This window comes from Coregonus lavaretus (assembly GCF_964263955.1).
Source record: "Coregonus lavaretus genome assembly, chromosome: 33".
In the NCBI taxonomy this organism is placed as follows: Eukaryota; Metazoa; Chordata; class Actinopteri; order Salmoniformes; family Salmonidae; genus Coregonus; species Coregonus lavaretus.
The window spans coordinates 15,902,154-15,920,909 of record NC_140020.1 but is presented as its reverse complement, the minus strand read 5'-3'; the positions used below and the strand labels follow the sequence as shown (position 1 = coordinate 15,920,909).

The 18,756-nt window shown below is 45.5% G+C and overlaps 1 protein-coding gene across 1 annotated transcript; it reads right to left on the bottom strand.

Annotated features, from left to right (window-relative positions):
* Nucleotides 1–14,855: 14,855 nt before the first annotated feature.
* Nucleotides 14,856–16,092, bottom strand: LOC311108304 (12-(S)-hydroxy-5,8,10,14-eicosatetraenoic acid receptor-like). Its single transcript, XM_084150930.1, has one exon. It carries the CDS (start codon nucleotides 16,074–16,076, stop codon nucleotides 15,063–15,065), a length of 1,014 nt encoding a protein of 337 aa, XP_084007056.1. The 5' UTR covers nucleotides 16,077–16,092; the 3' UTR covers nucleotides 14,856–15,062.
* Nucleotides 16,093–18,756: the final 2,664 nt, after the last annotated feature.

The following is an 18,756-nucleotide window of genomic DNA, read 5'->3' as shown; positions in this document are numbered from 1 at the left end:
TAATTTCACATAAAGCCTACACTCTCTCTAGTAAACCCATAGAGATGTATAGAGGACTAAACTTGGAAATGACCGGTTTTTGCATGGACATTGCCATTGAGGGCTTCCACCATTTTAAAGTAATCAACTGGGTGGGGATTCCTATGGGTTGGGAGCAATCAGCCAATGATCAGAGAATTGTCTTCTTCAAATTGGGTGTGCTATGGTTTGTAAATTACTTTACCACCACCATCTTTGGCCACAACAAATGAATGACAAGATTTGGTTCAGGACTCCAGCACTGCAGGTGGCTTTAAGGGATGGTTCGAAATGTACAGAATGGGGACCTGGATGAAAATGGGGGAGAGTCATGCTTTTTCAATTTCAGTCAGGAGGAGGGTTTAGTATTTTTTTAATCTGGTCCAGGGAGGGTCATGTAATTTGCAATTGATGAAATGTCTACATTTCTCAGTGTTTTAGAATTAGTTGCTTATTAGGTTATATATTGATGTGTGCCCGATGCCGCCGCTCATCTCTGATTCTCCACTGGGCGCGCAATATCAAGTGCACCTATAGACTATTTAGTGTGGTCTCAATCAAATTATCCATAGCCTATAGGCTACAGGCTATGTAATGCATGCTCGGAGAAGCACAGAGCATATATTTCTAAGAAAATGTACTTCCTTCCAGAGTCTTTTGCACTGCTGGGATGGTGTAAATAAAACTAGGCTGCATTACACACTGCAATGGATATTCCAACCCTGAGCCCTGGCCTGTTCTGCTCTTACTGATCAAAACCTTTTGTGCTGCATAATCAATGGCTTCTTCCACAAAATAATTTTGGATTGGGCATAGTCCAAAAAAAGTCTATATCGTGCATGCGTACTAGCCTATATGTTCTGTTCAGTTTGAGAAGGAGAGCACGAAGATTGGAAGGACGAGCAGGGGTCAACTTTGATAGCTTGCTACTACTATCATTTATTTTAATAAAAACTATATGTTTCTTGCCCATTATGTATTTATCAGAGTTATTGACCTCACAATAAGCCAGATTTTAGTAACTTACATTGTGGTGCTGAAACTTGAAGCAGCAGCCACGGCACAATCAATCGGAAATGGATAGCTCATGGTGCTTAAAGTAGGCAACTTCGAGTAGCTATAATTAATTCAAACCGTCTTCATTTAAACTGACTTTGTGTTGGAGCCTATTTCTTCCTATTTAAGAAATAAGAGGTAGACCTACCTGTTTGACAGATGAAAGTAGACTATAAACTGCTATCCATAGATTTGTCGGCCAATTCCTCCACCCACCATGCACTCTTTAAATAGCCTGCCTCCGTGTCAATGAAGGGCTGTTAAGTTAAAACCAGGACTCGATTTGAGGGGGTATGAGAAGGTAGCCATAGGCCTACCTTTTTATTAACAGAAAAGGGCAAAAAGCATAGGCTTACCCCTTGTTAGTTTAAGATTTAGAAGAAAAGAAAATGGATCTGATTACAGTGCCTTCAGAAAGTATTCACACCCCTTGACTTTTATCACATTTTGTTGTGTTACAGACTGAATTTAAAACTGATTAACTTGAGATGTTTTTGTCACTGGCCTACACACAATACCCCATAATGTCAAAGTGGAATCTGTTTTTCGATTTTTTTAACTAATTAATACAAATTGAAAAGCTGAAATGTTTAACACTTTACTTGACACCCAGCGCCATAACACATTATGACATGGTCATAACCATGTCATAATATGTCATAACAGCTGACATAACTTGTCATAACCCGTCATAATACAGTCATAACACTGTCATGACCCATATATTTACAACTGTTGTCACATATATTGTGTTATTTTATGGCTGATTACTGATTATGACAACCTACATAAGGGTGTCAAAACCCACAAAACCTACCACGGTAGTTATTTTATGGCTGGGTATGACACCTACATAACAGTGTCAAAACCCACAGAACAGTATGGTTGTTATATAAAATTTTCTGAAATTGACCATATTAAATTATCATTGTAATTGTGCACACATGGATGTCAGACATGCACCTTCCCAATGCTCTGTAGCTGATGACTGGAATGAATGCAGGAGCAGATTTCAGGAGCAGGACAAGACACCCTCTTTTTGAATGGCATGTACGTGATAGGCCTATCTGGTGTATATAAATATGATGGTCATAATGCTTCTTGACAGTGTCATAAAGTATATTTTCTTAGTCCAAGTAAAGTGATACAGGATGTCCCCCCAACATTCTGAAATAGCATTTTTGTCCCCACCAGTTTTATCACTGGAATGCAGTGGTGTAAAGTACTTCAGTAAAAATACTTTTAAGTACGACTTAAGTAGTATTTTATTTTGAGGTATATGTACTTTTACTCCACTACATTCCTAAAGAAAATAATGCATTTTCCCTGACACCTAAAAGTACTCATTACATTTAGAATGCTCAAGCAGGACAGAATTATGGCACCTACAGTGAGGGAAAAAGTATTTGATCCCCTGCTGATTTTGTACGTTTGCCCACTGACAAAGAAATGATCAGTCTATAATTTTAATGGTAGGTTTATTTGAACAGTGAGAGACAGAATAACAACAAAGAAATCCAGAAAAAAGCATGTCAAAAATGTTATAAATTGATTTGCATTTTAATGAGGGAAATAAGTATTTGACCCCCTCTCAATCAGAAAGATTTCTGGCTCCCAGGTGTCTTTTATACAGGTAACGAGCTGAGATTAGGAGCACACTCTTACACACGGGAGGATCTTGTCAATGATCTCAAGGCAGCTGGGACCATAGTCACCAAGAAAACAAATTGGTAACACACTACGCCATGAAGGACTGAAATCCTGCAGCGCCCGCAAGGTCCCCCTGCTCAAGAAAGCACATATACAGGCCCGTCTGAAGTTTGCCAATGAACATCTGAATGATTCAGAGGAGAACTGGGTGAAAGTGTTGTGGTCAGATGAGACCGAAATCGAGCTCTTTGGCATCAACTCAACTCGCCGTGTTTGGAGGAGGAGGAATGCTGCCTATGACCCCAAGAACACCATCCACACTGTCAAACATGGAGGTGGAAACATTATGCTTTGGGGGTGTTTTTCTGCTAAGGGGACAGGACAACTTCACCGCATCAAAGGGACGATGGACGGGGCCATGTACCGTCAAATCTTGGGTGAGAACCTCCTTCCCTCAGCCAGGGCATTGAAAATGGGTCGTGGATGGGTATTCTAGCATGACAATGACCCAAAACACACGGCCAAGGCAACAAAGGAGTGGCTCAAGAAGAAGCCCATTAAGGTCCTGGAGTGGCCTAGCCAGTCTCCAGACCTTAATCCCATAGAAAATCTGTGGAGGGAGCTGAAGGTTCGAGTTGCCAAACGTCAGCCTCAAAACCTTAATGACTTGGAGAAGATCTGCAAAGAGGAGTGGGACAAAATCCCTCCTGAGATGTGTGCAAACCTGGTGGCCAACTACAAGAAACATCTGACCTCTGTGATTGCCAACAAGGGTTTTGCCACCAAGTACTAAGTCATGTTTTGCAAAGGGGTCAAAAACGTATTTCCCTCATTAAAATGCAAATTATTTTATAACATTTTTGACATGCGTTTCTCTGGATTTTTTTGTTGTTATTCTGTCTCTCACTGTTCAAATAAACCTACCATTAAAATTATAGACTGATCATGTCTTTGTCAGTGGCAAACGTACAAAATCAGCAGGGGATCAAATACTTTTTTCCCTCACTATATTAATTTAACGCTTTGTCATCCCTAATGCCTCTGATCTGGCGGACTGTCAGGGTTGAGTGTAGTGGGAACGTGGAATCACACGCAGGACACAGAGATTCAAAAACCAGATGTCTTTAGTGAAGTCCGTAGTACACGCCAAACACGGCAACAGGCCACAGGCGAAACAAGACGCACACTAGACTGTCCAAAGTAAGAACGCACAACGTGCGGGACTCTCTTAAACAACACGAAATAAAGAGAGCACAAAACAGAGGACCAAACAACAACACGTGACAATAGAACAATTACACACAACACCTGACCAAACACAAGATAACTAAATAGGGTGCCTAATGAACAATTAACAATAAACAGGTGTAACAAACAGACAAAACCAATCAAACATGAAACATAGAACGGTGGAAGCTAGTACTCCGGAGACGACGACCGCCCAAGCCTGCCCGAACAAGGAGAAGGAGCCGCCTCGGCCGAAACCGTGACAGTACCCCCCCCTTGACGCGCGGCTCCAGCCGTGCGCCGCCCCCGGCCTCGGGGACGACCAGGAGGACGCGGAGCAGGGCGCGTAGGATGACCACGATGGAACTCGGTCAGAAGAGACGGGTCTAGGATGTCCCTCCTCGGCACCCAGCACCGCTCCTCCGGGCCGTACCCCTCCCACTCCACGAGATATTGGAGACCCCCCATCCGGCATCTCGAATCTAGGATGGCCCGAACAGTGTACGCCGGAGCCCCCTCGATGTCCAACGGGGGCGGAGGAGTCTCTTCTATCTCAAAGTCCTGGAGTGGACCAGCTACCACCGGCCTGAGGAGAGAGGGGTTAATATTTTTGTAATCAATGGGCAGTTGTAACCTGTAACACACCTCGTTCAATCTCCTCAGGACTTTAAAAGGCCCCACAAACCGCCGACCCAGCTTCCGGCAGGGCAGGCGGAGGGGCAGGTTTCTGGTTGAGAGCCAGACTCGATCTCCAGGTGCGTACACTGGCCCCTCACTGCGGTGGAGGTCGGCGCTCGTCTTCTGTCGACGGATGGCCCGCTGCAGATGGACGTGTGCAGCGTTCCACGTCTCCTCCGAGCGCCGTACCCACTCATCCACCGCAGGGGCCTCGATCTGGCTCTCATGCCAAGGTGCCAGAACCGGCTGGTACCCTAACACACACTGGAAAGGGGTTAGTTTAGTGGAGGAGTGGCGGAGAGAGTTCTGTGCCATCTCGGCCCAGGGCACATATCTCGCCCACTCCTCCGGCCGGCCCTGGCAATATGACCTCAGAAACCTACCCACATCCTGGTTGACACGTTCGACCTGCCCATTACTCTCCGGGTGATAACCCGAGGTAAGGCTCACCGAAACCCCCAACCGTTCCATAAATGCTCTCCAGACTCTGGAGGTAAACTGGGGGCCTCGATCAGACACTATATCCTCGGGTACCCCGTAATGCCGGAAGACGTGAGTAAATAAAGCCTCAGTGGTCTGTAGGGCAGTAGGAAGACCCGGCATGGGAAGGAGACGACAGGCCTTCGAGAACCGATCCACAACGACCAGGATGGTGGTATTCCCCTGTGAGGAGGGAAGGTCGGTAACAAAATCCACCGAGAGGTGAGACCAGGGTCGTTGTGGAACGGGCAGGGGTTGTAACTTACCCCTGGGCAAGTGTCTGGGCGCCTTACACTGGGCACACACTGAGCAGGAGGAGACATAAATCCTCACATCCCTGGCTAACGTTGGCCACCAGTACTTTGTACTAAGGCAGTGCACTGTCCGGCCAATACCTGGATGTCCAGAGGAGGGTGACGTGTGAGCCCAATAAATCAGCCGATCACGGACCTCGAGCGGGACGTACGTCCGACCCACCGGACACTGTGGAGGGCTAGGGTCGGTGCGTAATGCCCGCTCGATCTCCGCATCGACCTCCCATACCACCGGTGCAACCAGACAAGACTCAGGTAGTATGGGAGTGGGCTCCACGCACCTCTCCTCTGTGTCATACCGCCGAGACAGGGCATCTGCCTTCCCGTTCTGGGACCCAGGGATGTAAGTGATCTTAAACACAAACCGGGCGAGAAACATAGTCCACCGAGCCTGGCGAGGATTCAGTCTCCTAGCTGCCCGAATGTATTCCAGGTTACGGTGGTCAGTCAGAATGAGAAAAGGGTGTTGAGCCCCCTCAAGCCAATGCCTCCACACCTTTAGGGCCTGTACCACGGCTAACAGCTCCATGTCCCCTACGTCATAATTCTGCTCCGCCGGACTGAGCTTTTTCGAATAAAAAGCACAGGGGCGGAGTTTAGGTGGTGTGCCGGACCGTTGTGAAAGAACAGCCCCGATACCGGCTTCAGACGCGTCCACCTCCACTTGGAATGGTAAAGTGGGATCCGGGTGCGCCAGCACTGGAGCCGAGGTAAACAGGTCCTTCAGTCTCCCAAAAGCCCTGTCCGCCTCAGCTGACCACCGCAAGCGCACTGGATCCCCCTTCAGAAGGGACGTTATGGGAGCTGCCACCTGTCCAAAACCCCGGATAAACCTCCGGTAGTAATTCGCAAAACCCAAGAACTGCTGCACCTCTTTAACCGTGGTTGTGGTTTGCCAATTACGCACGGCTGACACACGGTCAACCTCCATCCTCACCCCTGACGCAGACAACTGATAACCCAAAAAGGAGACCGACTCCTGGAAGAACAGACACTTCTCGGCTTTGACATACAGGTCATTCTCCAACAATCTCCTCAATACTCTGCGCACCAGGGCTACATGCTCGGCCCGGGTAGAACTGTACACCAGAATATCGTCTATGTACACCACTACTCCCTGCGCCTGCATGTCCTGGAAAATCTCATCTACAAAGGATTGGAAGACTGATGGAGCATTCATTAACCCGTATGACATGACGAGATACTCGTAATGACCGGAGGTAGTACTAAATGCTGTCTTCCATTCATCGCCCTCTCTAATGCGCACCAAGTTATATGCGCTCCTGAGGTCCAATTTTGTGAAGAACCGTGCCCCGTGTAATGACTCCGTCATAGTCGCAATCAGCGGGAGTGGATAACTATATTTCACAGTCACCTGATTGAGACCGCGGTAATCAATACACGGACGCAAACCTCCATCCTTTTTCTTCACAAAAAAGAAGCTTGAGGACGCGGGTGAAGTGGAGGGCCGTATGTATCCCTGTCTCAGAGACTCGGCAATGTATGTCTCCATTGCCCTCTTCTCCTCCTGTGACAACGGATACACATGGCTCCGCGGGAGCGCAGCTCCTGCCTGGAGGTCTATCGCACAATCCCCCTGTCTATGAGGCGGCAACCGTGCCGCTCTTGTCTTGCTAAACACGAGTGCCAAATCCTCATACTCAGGTGGAATGTGCAGTGCGGGCATCTGGTTCGGACTCTCCACCGAGGTCGCCCCTACGGAAACACCCAGACATAGCCCCTCACACTGAGCAGACCACCCTTTAAGAGCCTTCTCTCGCCACGAAATAGTAGGATCATGGGTAATCAACCAGGGAAGCCCCAGTACCACCGGATACGCAGGAGAGTCGATCAGATAGAGCTGAATCGTCTCCTCATGACCCCCCTGCGTCTCCATCCTAAGTGGCGCTGTGACCTCCCTAATCAACCCGGATCCTAACGGACGACTATCTAGGGCATGTACAGGGAAAGGATTATCAACCGGAAGGAGGGGAATCCCTAACTCTACACAGAATTTGCAATCTACAAAATTCCCAGCTGCGCCTGAATCTACTAGCGCCTTATGCTGGGAACGAGGTGCAACCTGTGGAAAACAAACAGGTATAGTTATGTGTACGACAGAAAGCTCTGGGTAAGTGGGGCGCCTACTCACCTGGGAGGACTCCCCAATGTGTGGTCTGCCGTCTCCTCCACCAGGGGACCCTCCCCAGCACCTAGCCGCGGTGTGCCCTCCACGGCCACAGTTGGTGCAGGGGACGGCCCCCCTCGGGCTCCTTCTTCTCCTTCCTCTAGCGCCAGCACCTCCGAGCTCCATCGGGCTCGGCTCGGAGGTGCTGGAGGGTGGAATGGGCGACCCCCACCTGGGACGTCCGCGGGTAGCGAGCAGGGTGTCCAGCCGAATGGCCATGTCAACCAACTGGTCAAATGTGAGTGTAGTATCCCTGCACGCCAACTCTCTGCGGACGTCCTCCCGGAGGCTGCAACGGAAGTGGTCTATGAGGGCCCGCTCATTCCACCCTGCATCTGCCGCTAGAGTCCGGAACTCCAGTGCAAATTCCTGAGCGCTCCTCATCCCCTGCCGGAGGTAGAATAGACGCTCCCCCGCCGCCTTCCCCTCTGGTGGATGGTCGAACACTGCACGGAAGCGGCGGGAGAACTCCGCATAGGTGATAGTGGCGGCGTCTATTCTCCTCCATTCGGCGTTGGCCCACTCCAACGCCTTGCCGGTGAGACAGGAGATGAGGGCGGAAACGCTCTCGTGTCCCGAGGGCGCCGGGTGTACGGTGGCAAGGTAGAGTTCAACTTGTAACAGGAACCCCTGACACCCGGCAGCGGTGTCGTCGTACGCCCTCGGGAGCGAGAGCCGAATCCCACTGGGTTCCGGTAGTTGGACGGGCGGGCTGACCAATGGTGATGGTGCGGTAGGTGGGGGTGTGGGTACCCCGCTGGTCTCCCAACGATGGAGATTGTTCATCACTCGGTCCAGGGCGTGCCCTATTTGGTTGATACGATCCTCCTGACCACGAAGGCGCTCCTCCATGATCTCGGTGGGTGCGGGTGCTCCTGCTGATTCCATAAGATGGTGTGTAATTCTGTCAGGGTTGAGTGTAGTGGGAACGTGGAATCACACGCAGGACACAGAGATTCAAAAACCAGATGTCTTTAGTGAAGTCCGTAGTACACGCCAAACACGGCAACAGGCCACAGGCGAAACAAGACGCACACTAGACTGTCCAAAGTAAGAACGCACAACGTGCGGGACTCTCTTAAACAACACGAAATAAAGAGAGCACAAAACAGAGGACCAAACAACAACACGTGACAATAGAACAATTACACACAACACCTGACCAAACACAAGAGAACTAAATAGGGTGCCTAATGAACACTTAACAATAAACAGGTGTAACAAACAGACAAAACCAATCAAACATGAAACATCGAACGGTGGCAGCTAGTACTCCGGAGACGACGACCGCCGAAGCCTGCCCGAACAAGGAGAAGGAGCCGCCTCGGCCGAAACCGTGACACGGACTCACGAAACACAAATACTGTGTTTGTAAATGATGTCTGAGTGTTGGAGTGTGCCCGTCTGTCCGTAATAAAAAATAGTTAGAAAATCGTGCCGTCTGGTTTGCTTAATATAAGGAATTTGATGTATAGCATTATGATGAGGTGGTGTTGAAGGAGTCAGGCGCAGGAGGGTAAATCACAGAATAACAGGCTTTAATACACAAAATACAGGTTTACGCAGAAATCCGTCAAACACACTCCAGGGCACAAAACAGGTGCACTGGAAAATACAAGGCACATGGGAAAATACTCCCGTCGATACAAAATACACGAGCTCCACCGAGCTTCACTAACCTCCACAATAAACAATCACCCACACAGACAAGGAAGCAGAGGGAACACTTATACAATGACTAATGAGGGAATAAGGACCAGGTGTGTGTGATTGAAGACAAGACAAATGGAGTGATGATAAATGGATCGGCAGTAGCTAGTAAGCCAGTGACGCGAACGCCGAAACCTGCCCGAACAAGGAGGAGAGGCATCCTCGGCGGTATTTACTTTCACTTTGTACTTTTACTCAAGTATGACAATTGAGTACCTTTTCTACCACTGTACTTAAGTACATTTAAAACCAGATACTTTTAGACTTTTACTCAAGTAGTATTTTACTGGGTAACTTTCACTTTTACTTGAGTCATTTTCTGTTAAGGTATGTTTACTTTTACTCAAGTATGACAATTGCGTACTTTTCCCACCACTGTTGGAATGTGATAGAAAACGAGGCAACGGTATGCTTTAGAACCATGCGGACACCTCCGAGCGGTCGGGTAGGCTGTTTGGAGTGTTTATGCGACTGGATAAAAAAATTATAATTATAATAATTATTATTATATCCCCCCACTTCTACAACCAAAGTTGCGCCCCTGGGTATAATTGTTCTGAACCCACTATTCGCAAGTCGTAGTTAAATTCTCATCTATGCTTCAGAACCAAAAAGTTGTGTGTCTTGATTGTTGACCAATGACCAGTCATCAGCATTGGTGCGCAAAGGCTGGCACACATACAGTGGGGGAAAAAAGTATTTAGTCAGCCACCAATTGTGCAAGTTCTCCCACTTAAAAAGATGAGAGAGGCCTGTAATTTTCGTCATAGGTACACGTCAACTATGACAGACAAATAGAGAAAAAAAAATCCAGAAAATCACATTGTAGGATTTTTAATGCATTTATTTGGCTCGATTTCTGGCTCTCACAGACCTGTAACTTCTTCTTTAAGAGGCTCCTCTGTCCTCCACTCGTTACCTGTATTAATGGCACCTGTTTGAACTTGTTATCAGTATAAAAGACACCTGTCCACAACCTCAAACAGTCACACTCCAACCTCCACTATGGCCAAGACCAAAGAGCTGTCAAAGGACACCAGAAACAAAATTGTAGACCTGCACCAGGCTGGGAAGACTGAATCTGCAATAGGTAAGCAGCTTGGTTTGAAGAAATCAACTGTGGGAGCAATTATTAGGAAATGGAAGACATACAAGACCACTGATAATCTCCCTCGATCTGGGGCTCCACGCAAGATCTCACCCCGTGGGGTCAAAATGATCACAAGAACGGTGAGCAAAAATCCCAGAACCACACGGGGGGGACCTAGTGAATGACCTGCAGAGAGCTGGGACCAAAGTAACAAAGCCTACCATCAGTAACACAAAGAAAGTAAAGGAAAGAATGAATGGGGCCATGTATCGTGAGATTTTGAGTGAAAACCTCCTTCCATCAGCAAGGGCATTGAAGATGAAACGTGGCTGGGTCTTTCAGCATGACAATGATCCCAAACACACCGCCCGGGCAACGAAGGAGTGGCTTCGTAAGAAGCATTTCAAGGTCCTGGAGTAGCCTACCCAGTCTCCAGATCTCAACCCCATAGAAAATCTTTGGAGGGAGTTGAAAGTCTGTGTTGCCCAGCGACAGCCCCAAAACATCACTGCTCTAGAGGAGATCTGCATGGAGGAATGGGCCAAAATACCAGCAACAGTGTGTGAAAACCTTGTGAAGACTTACAGAAAACGTTTGACCTGTGTCATTGCCAACAAAGGGTATATAACAAAGTATTGAGAAACTTTTGTTATTGACCAAATACTTATTTTCCACCATAATTTGCAAATAAATTCATTTAAAATCCTACAATGTGATTTTCTGGATTTTTTTTCCTCATTTTGTCTGTCATAGTTGACGTGTACCTATGATGAAAATTACAGAGAACTTGCACAATTGGTGGCTGACTAAATACTTTTTTACCCCACTGTATCCAGATTAGTGATTAGAAAGAACTTGTTTCATTTCCTGCAGTTTTTCCTGGGAAAAAGTTGATCATCCATATAAAATACAATTTAGCAATCTACTAACTCATCTTTGCCAGAACAATAGGCTACCTGGCGATTTGATTGATGATTTTCATATTTCAGATAGGCCTAGTTTGGGTGGTGTAGAGGGTTCTTTGCATAGTTCTGATATTCTCTTACATAAAGGAGAGGTAAGGGGATATTTCTTGTGGTTAGGCGCAGCGTTCTCTTTTCACTTTTCAGAGGTGCAGATGCGTGGGCGTCCTCGTCTGAAAGTGCCTGCAGGGTAACATACTCAGACATGTTTTAACACACACAGGCCTCCTTAGAGGAGGCCTTTATATCAAATATTTCATAACTCATTTCATTAACCCTTTAGAGGGGTTGACACTCCAAGTTAACCCCTTCATTCCCCCCTTTGAGGCCACCAGGCCTCAACAAAATATGTGACCTTAAGCATAGTAATTATCATCAACAGAAGGTGCATTAGGCTGCAAGCAGTTCTCAGCAGATTGAGGATAGTAATAAGGGTCTGGGGGATGAGGAACATGAAGCAGCAGCATCCCAGGCATAGTCTTACGGATCATACATCTTCCAGCTGCACAGAAAGCGCATTTACAAATCAACAGAACACAAATGGGAGCCAATAAGGGGAACAGTATAGAGAATACTCTGAATCCCATATCCCCTAAGGTATTTTTCAACCAGTCGAGAGAAAACCATGAGTCACCTCCGGACGGGGTGTAGGTGATAATGAAATGTGTGAGTATGTGTGTGTGTGTGTGTGACCTGATGATCAGGATAGCAGAGGTAAATCACATGAGCTAAACCCAGGAGTGAGCTTACAAGATGCGTACAGTGGAAAAATACAGCTCGCCTACAGCGGGTTGGGATTTTTCCTCTGACGTGTGCGTATAAAATGATTGTACGACCATTTTGTTGCAGAGCGCTCTCAATGAATAAAGGCTGACCATTGCAGGATTGGGTCTTTGTTTAATTTATTCAAACTAAGAAATTTACAACCTTTTGGGAATTATTCAAAGATTTAAGAAGTAGTTGACTTCAACCATTGAGATAACAACATTCTCGTGACAGTAGGTGTCTGCCAATTTAGTCAATTCATTCAAAATCTCTGTCATATTATCAGAGGAGTCTGGGAGTAGCATGACACATTCAGTAGGTGCAATAGTATTTTATGCTTGGCAGTATCCTCCCCCCTTTGCCAGGATGTAGTCTAATGCCAAACTATGTCTAGCTGTAACAGCTTTCAAATTCTGCACATCAGCAGATAAAAGGGAAAGTCCTGAAATGGTCAGATTGATGTGTGCCTGTATGGAGTAGGTATTGTTATTACTCCAATCTCCTAGTACTTTAATTCCTACCCCTATGAAGAGGGCCAATCCAAACAGTTCTCCTTTACTAAGGCAATACCCATCAGCCAGTCCATTATTAGCCATTGCCCTTTTAACGCGACTGGGATAGTTCCCTGTTGAATTTCGCTTGGCTTATAGTATGGTCTGCAGGGGTATGGTGCTAATTGTATTTGAGTCTGGCCTAAGTAACAGCAACCATACCATGCACTTGGTAACTGCAGATACCCTTTGTCACCACAAATCCACATGAATCCATTAGGTGCTCCCAATCCTGATTCTATGATGGATATGGGTATTTTAGTGATTGCTTCTGAGTAGGTCAATGCACGGTTCACGTCAATTGAGGGTTTTCCGGTGGGTGGCATACCTGCATATTTCCTACAATTATCAGAAAAACCTATGGTTACGTTTCCTTCACTACAGAGGCAGAGTTGGGGCTTAGTGGTGGGTCTTAGATTAGTCAGTACAGGCTCTATCTCGTTTTTTCCAATAGTCAGAGGCAGAAGATGAATGGGGTGCACAGGACAGATGAGACATTATATGATTTAGAGGCATATCTAGCCCTACTGAGCACAATTTCAGCACCTAGTCTAAGACTTGTAATAGAGTCATTACTGGGGCGTATGTTTTTCATCTGGGCACATGGTCTGGTAAGCTGGCCTGTAATTCTCTGAGGGCCAGTAGTGCAGTTGGTTGTCATGGAATACTCTTGAGAGACATACAGTTGTATACATCTGGGTTGGTTGGCAGATGTCCTAACTCGCTGGTGAATGTATGAGAGGACACTGCAAAGGTTAGTTCCACTGATAGAGGTACAACGATTGACCCAAACAGTTCATTCTGGCTCAGAGGGTTCTTTAGCACTACTACATACGACCCATTATGTGTAGCCTGTCTACTCAGATTCTGGACCATTTTCACCCACTGGTTGATAGTTTTTAGTTGATTTCTATTCTAAGTGCTATGTTAACTCAAGGAGGAGCTCTTGGTGGATGCTTCCTTTTAACAAGAATACCTATTATTATCCTCGGTCCCTTAGGAATTTAACCTTTTAATAAATCCTCCACCTGAGCCCTATACTACAAATGTAGTTTGAGGAGTTAGCGAGGAAATTTTGGTCAACTCTGAGTTCAACTTGGGATAACCAGTACCACGAAAGTGGCTCACCTTTTAGCCAGGTATGTTTCTATGGCAACGAATCCTTGAGAATTAACCTGCTCCGGGGCAGGCTAACTCAGGGCTCACTACATATATCCTGAATGAAGTGTCTGAGCCGCGAGGTGAGGACCAATTAAATCAGATTCTCTCTCCCTCCCTCTCACAACTTCATTTGAGGAAGACAACAGATTCAATATTTTATTAATCAAATGTGTTTTTGTGTGTAAAAAAAGAGTCATGTTAAAATACCTATCACATTACACATTTAGTAATGACAGAATGCATTTGAAACTTCACGCACAGTAAAACTTTTGTGTGACTTATCGATGAGAGGGGGATAAAAGGTTATCATGCATTAATAAGCACACCAAAGACAGCATTAACGATAAGTAATCCAACAAAGACGGCACTTCTGAAAGCCTATTTCACACCATAGCCTGCTGAATTTGCAAGATAACTTTTCTTTCATTTTGATTTCAGTGCAAATGAAAATGTGGCACTGACTAGCCCATGGATTGATGTTTCAGCATTGTCTCAATGAAGAGTTTGGCAGTCGACTAGTCATGTGCGACATGCATGCGCAGTTACAAGCCTGCTAGAGTTAGTGGCAGGCGGACGAGCAATATCCACCGTCGTAGTCCGGATGAAGCCTGAGCTGGAATGTGAAGCTAACTGAAGCTGGCTAGCTTGAGAAAACCCTGAGTAGATCTAGCTTCAATTGTAGTATACCCCTCTGAAGTCCCTCTGTTTGTCCTCAGCAGGACTACTGTTATCCCCCTCTCTCTCTGGCCAGTGGCTGGGCCTGACGTATGCTCTGGTTGACCTGTTTTTGTTATAACTACTGCAGTATATGGTATGATAACAGAAACGCTGAGACATTTTTGGATCACCTTCCAATGATAATATCATAGAGGAGAGGTATGTAAAATTGGAATGGAATACAAAGAAACACTGTATAATTATTGGCCTAATCAAAACTAATAATAGTATTAATAACAACAATAAAAACAACAACAACAACAATAACAACAACACATGTTTGGGAGCATAACTTGAGAAGATTATTTATTTGACCCAGACAATTAGTAACAACAGAGTCATTATGAGCTGTTTAACATGATGACATCACTGGTGAAAGAAACCAGATGACTAATGGTAACAGAAACACGTAATGGTTTGGCAAAGTAACATGAATGTCTTATCATGAGAACAGTCGTAATGCAGTAATAAAACAGACATTTTCATATCCTCTTTTTACCTACTATGCAACAGTACATCGTTGTTGCGTTTTGGGTTTGAGTTGTTTCCTGTCGAGATTATGCTCTCAGCTATTTGTGCATCTTCGCTCAGTAGACAGCGGCAATAAGTTGTCAGGTAGAGACTTTTGAACTTAGTGCTGCTTAAGCAGTACAGAATTGGGTCCACTACACAATCCATGTAGGATAAAACCATGAGACCGTCAAAGACTTGAACAACTATATCTTCTGCGCTGGGTAAATTCTCAACTCTCACAATCAACAGAATAATTCTAGCTATGGTACAAGGCAGGAAACAGAAAGAGAAGACCAGCATAACTGAGGTGACCAGAAATGCTGCTCGGCGCAGCTTGGTACTATCCCCTACTGTCTTCTTTTTGAGTCTGTCAACAATGCGGACCGTGCAGTAGACCAACACAAAGAAAGGGATGAGAATCTGGGTGAAAAACACAACCTCTCTCAGAGCGTCAGTGACGTCCTTGACTAGAGTGTCTTCTACCCGCCCATAACTATTACAGCACTCAAAGGACTTCAGCATGGTGGGGATAGTCAGTGGGAGCAGCAGTAGCCAGATGATCAAAGAGATATGAGGAGACCTTTTTAAAGCCTTGGTAAAGTTATTTTTCCCAGGATGAACCACACTGAAGTAGCGATCAACTGAAATCACAGTCAGGAAGGCAATACTGGCACCTCGGTTCAGAAACAGCATGAAGAGCATGGCTTTGCAGGTCCCTCCCTCTGTACTCCGCCTATTCCCGTTAAGGAAATTATACGCCTTCACTGGCAAACAGAATAGCAGAAGAAGGTCAGCCAAGACGAGATTGAACAGGAAAATGTTGTTGCTTTTAGATTTCCAGAATTTCAGCTTGAAGATGAATAGATAAAGCACTGAGAGGTTGAGCGGCAGAGCCAGGATGAATTCCACGATCATCACATAGGCGTAAAATGTGTACAGTGGCAGATTCTCTGCTGTGCAGTTATCACTCCAATGGTCGTTCTCCATAATTTGCATTGTCGAAAGCTGTCCTCTGTACAGTCAGACTCTGTCCGTATTCTTAATGAGAAGGCAAAACAGTCCTCCAAAGTACTCAACTCCTAAGATTTCCTTACTTTACATGAAACGCAGGTCTGTTTGATGGTAGCCAAACATGGTCCTAGCACGTATGCAGACTTGGTGAAACTGAAGGACTGCACTTAAGTGTGGAAGTAATTCCCCCCGGCAGGCAGCATAGCACTTATTCAGAATTGTTGGTTAAGCACCTCCCATGCCTGAGTAGGCGAGTCACCACAGGACAAATAAATAAGCAGCTAAATCCCACAAGAGATTGAGGACATTAGGGCCTCTCACATTAAATCTTCTTCTTGAAAAGGCAGGAGATTTCTTCATGAAAACGTTGGTTTTTATTATAATAAATAGAGCAAGTTAAACAGGCAGATAATAAACGGAGTAAAAGAGGATAAAGTTTAAAACCAGGAGCAAACAAATGTGCAAACTAGTCCTAGTTACCTCTCTTCCTCTGACCAACAAACACTTTAAAGTAACTATCCAGTGTTGCCAGATGTCTATGAAATATGTGCTATAATTAAGTACTATATGAATGAAATAGTTTTCCTTCCAAAAAATGATAATTAAGTATGTTAAAAAGCAGCTTTTCTGTGTTTTGAATGTTGTGGGCATACCCCAACAACAGAATGGTGTGGACGTACACCAGTCATTAAAAATATTAACACGAGTAGACCACTGATTGGCCAGCTCAGCCAATGAGCCAACATGACATCATGTTCATTGAGGAAATGGCAAGCAATTTTTAAACTGTCTTTTTGAGACAGGTTTGAGGTGGGGTTTTGGATTGTTTTCTTCTTCTAATGTTTCCTTGCTTTGGTAGGATTTATGTTTGCTAAAAACCCACTACGTTCTGCTCTGCTTGTGTAGCCAGTGCTTCCTTGCTTGAGTAAGATGGCCAGTGGTAAGAGAAAGTTTAAAGAAGGCAACTTTGAACCTCTGACTGTCCCCTAGAGCATGTGGTTTCACAATGCCTAGGGTGGAAACACGTTCAGGAGGCCTTGGCTCGGACCAGTTCGTGTGACCATTGTCTCCTGCTGGGTTCAAAGTCCATTGGAAGTCGGGCTGACTTTGTGGGGAGTTGATAGTGGTGTCATCCCAGCCGAGTGAGGCTCATTCCGGTTCCGGCAGTGTTCAGAGCAATGTTCCCTCAAATTGTTTTCGCCACCATGTGTGTTATTTCATAGTTTTGATGTCTTCACTATTATTGTACAATGTAGAAAATAGTAAAAAAGAAAGAAAACCCCTTGAATGAGTAGGTGTTCTAAAACTTTTGACCTGTAGTGTATTTGCACGAATTGAGTGTGATCCAGCATGACTTCTGCCGCCTTCAAAACAACTGGAAACTCAGAACTGGGAAATCTCAGACTTCAGTGTGGACAAGACTACTGATAACTCAGAAAAAAAAAACGAGCTTGGACTGGGAAAATACGTTTTGAACGGTCATCCAACTCGGAATTCCAAGTATGGAACCCTTCTAGAGCGCCGACCTGAAGATCACTGACGTCATGATTCGATCTTGTTTTTTTCCGAGTTCCCAGTTGTCTTGAAAGCACCATAAATCCAGAGAATGCCAGACTTTGATGACAAAGTTTGATGACAAAGTTTGCCCACAAGAAGGACCGCTACACCACGTTAAAGAATTTGGTCTGTCTCCCCCTCAGAACTTAGCCTATTGTTCTGACTTGGTGGTGTACATGTAGTCTATAGCCTGTTTTAGAGAAATGTCATCATCGAATATTATAAGAGCTTTCATTGTCTTCTTATATGCCCACGTTATTTATCCTAAGGTTCTGACTTGGTGTACAGGGAGAATACTGTAAGATTGGCCCATGTTCTGAATTCTGTCGCTGTACATTTCAAAAGTGCTGAACAAATTATATCGACTACTCGCTCATAATGTTGGAATGATTTAATTGTTTTGCTTACTTTGTGTATTATAATTAGCTCATGTGCTTTTCTTGACGAGGAGGAGATTCTATATAATGTTGTTGGGTCTCTAACCATGTTTGCCAGTGACAATCTCTTCCAATTTGTCACTACTTCCGCCGAGGCTGCCTCCCCTCCTTGTTCGGGCAGGCTTCGGCGTTCGTCGTCACCCGCTTACTAGCCACTGCCGCTCCATATATCATCATTCCATTTGTCTTGTCTTGTCAATTACACACACCTGGTTCATATCCCCTCATTAGCCTGTGTATAAGTGTTCCCTCTGCCCCCTTGTCCTTGTGGGTGATTGTTTTATGTGAAGATGAGTGTAGCGCGGTTGATCTACCCGTACTTTGTATTGCCGGGGTTATTTCTCCCCGTGTGCCTGTATTGTGTTCCAGTGCGCCTGTATTACGCCCTGTGCTGTTGACGCTATCCAGCATTACACAACTGTGTACTACTGAATAAACTCTGTATTCTGTGATTTACCCTCCTGCGCCTGACTCCTTCAAATCACACTCTCACACAATTCAACATTTCCCCCCCCCCAAAAAAGTTCAGAAATAGACCCATGTAATATGAGTTGATATTGCCAGGGTTGTTTTGTTTGCGCAATGCGCTGTCTGTGCGTCGGTATGTTGTCTATGAAAGTTGATCCTCGTGTGATTGTATTTTCCTTCCTTTTTAGACCACATGGGCCTAA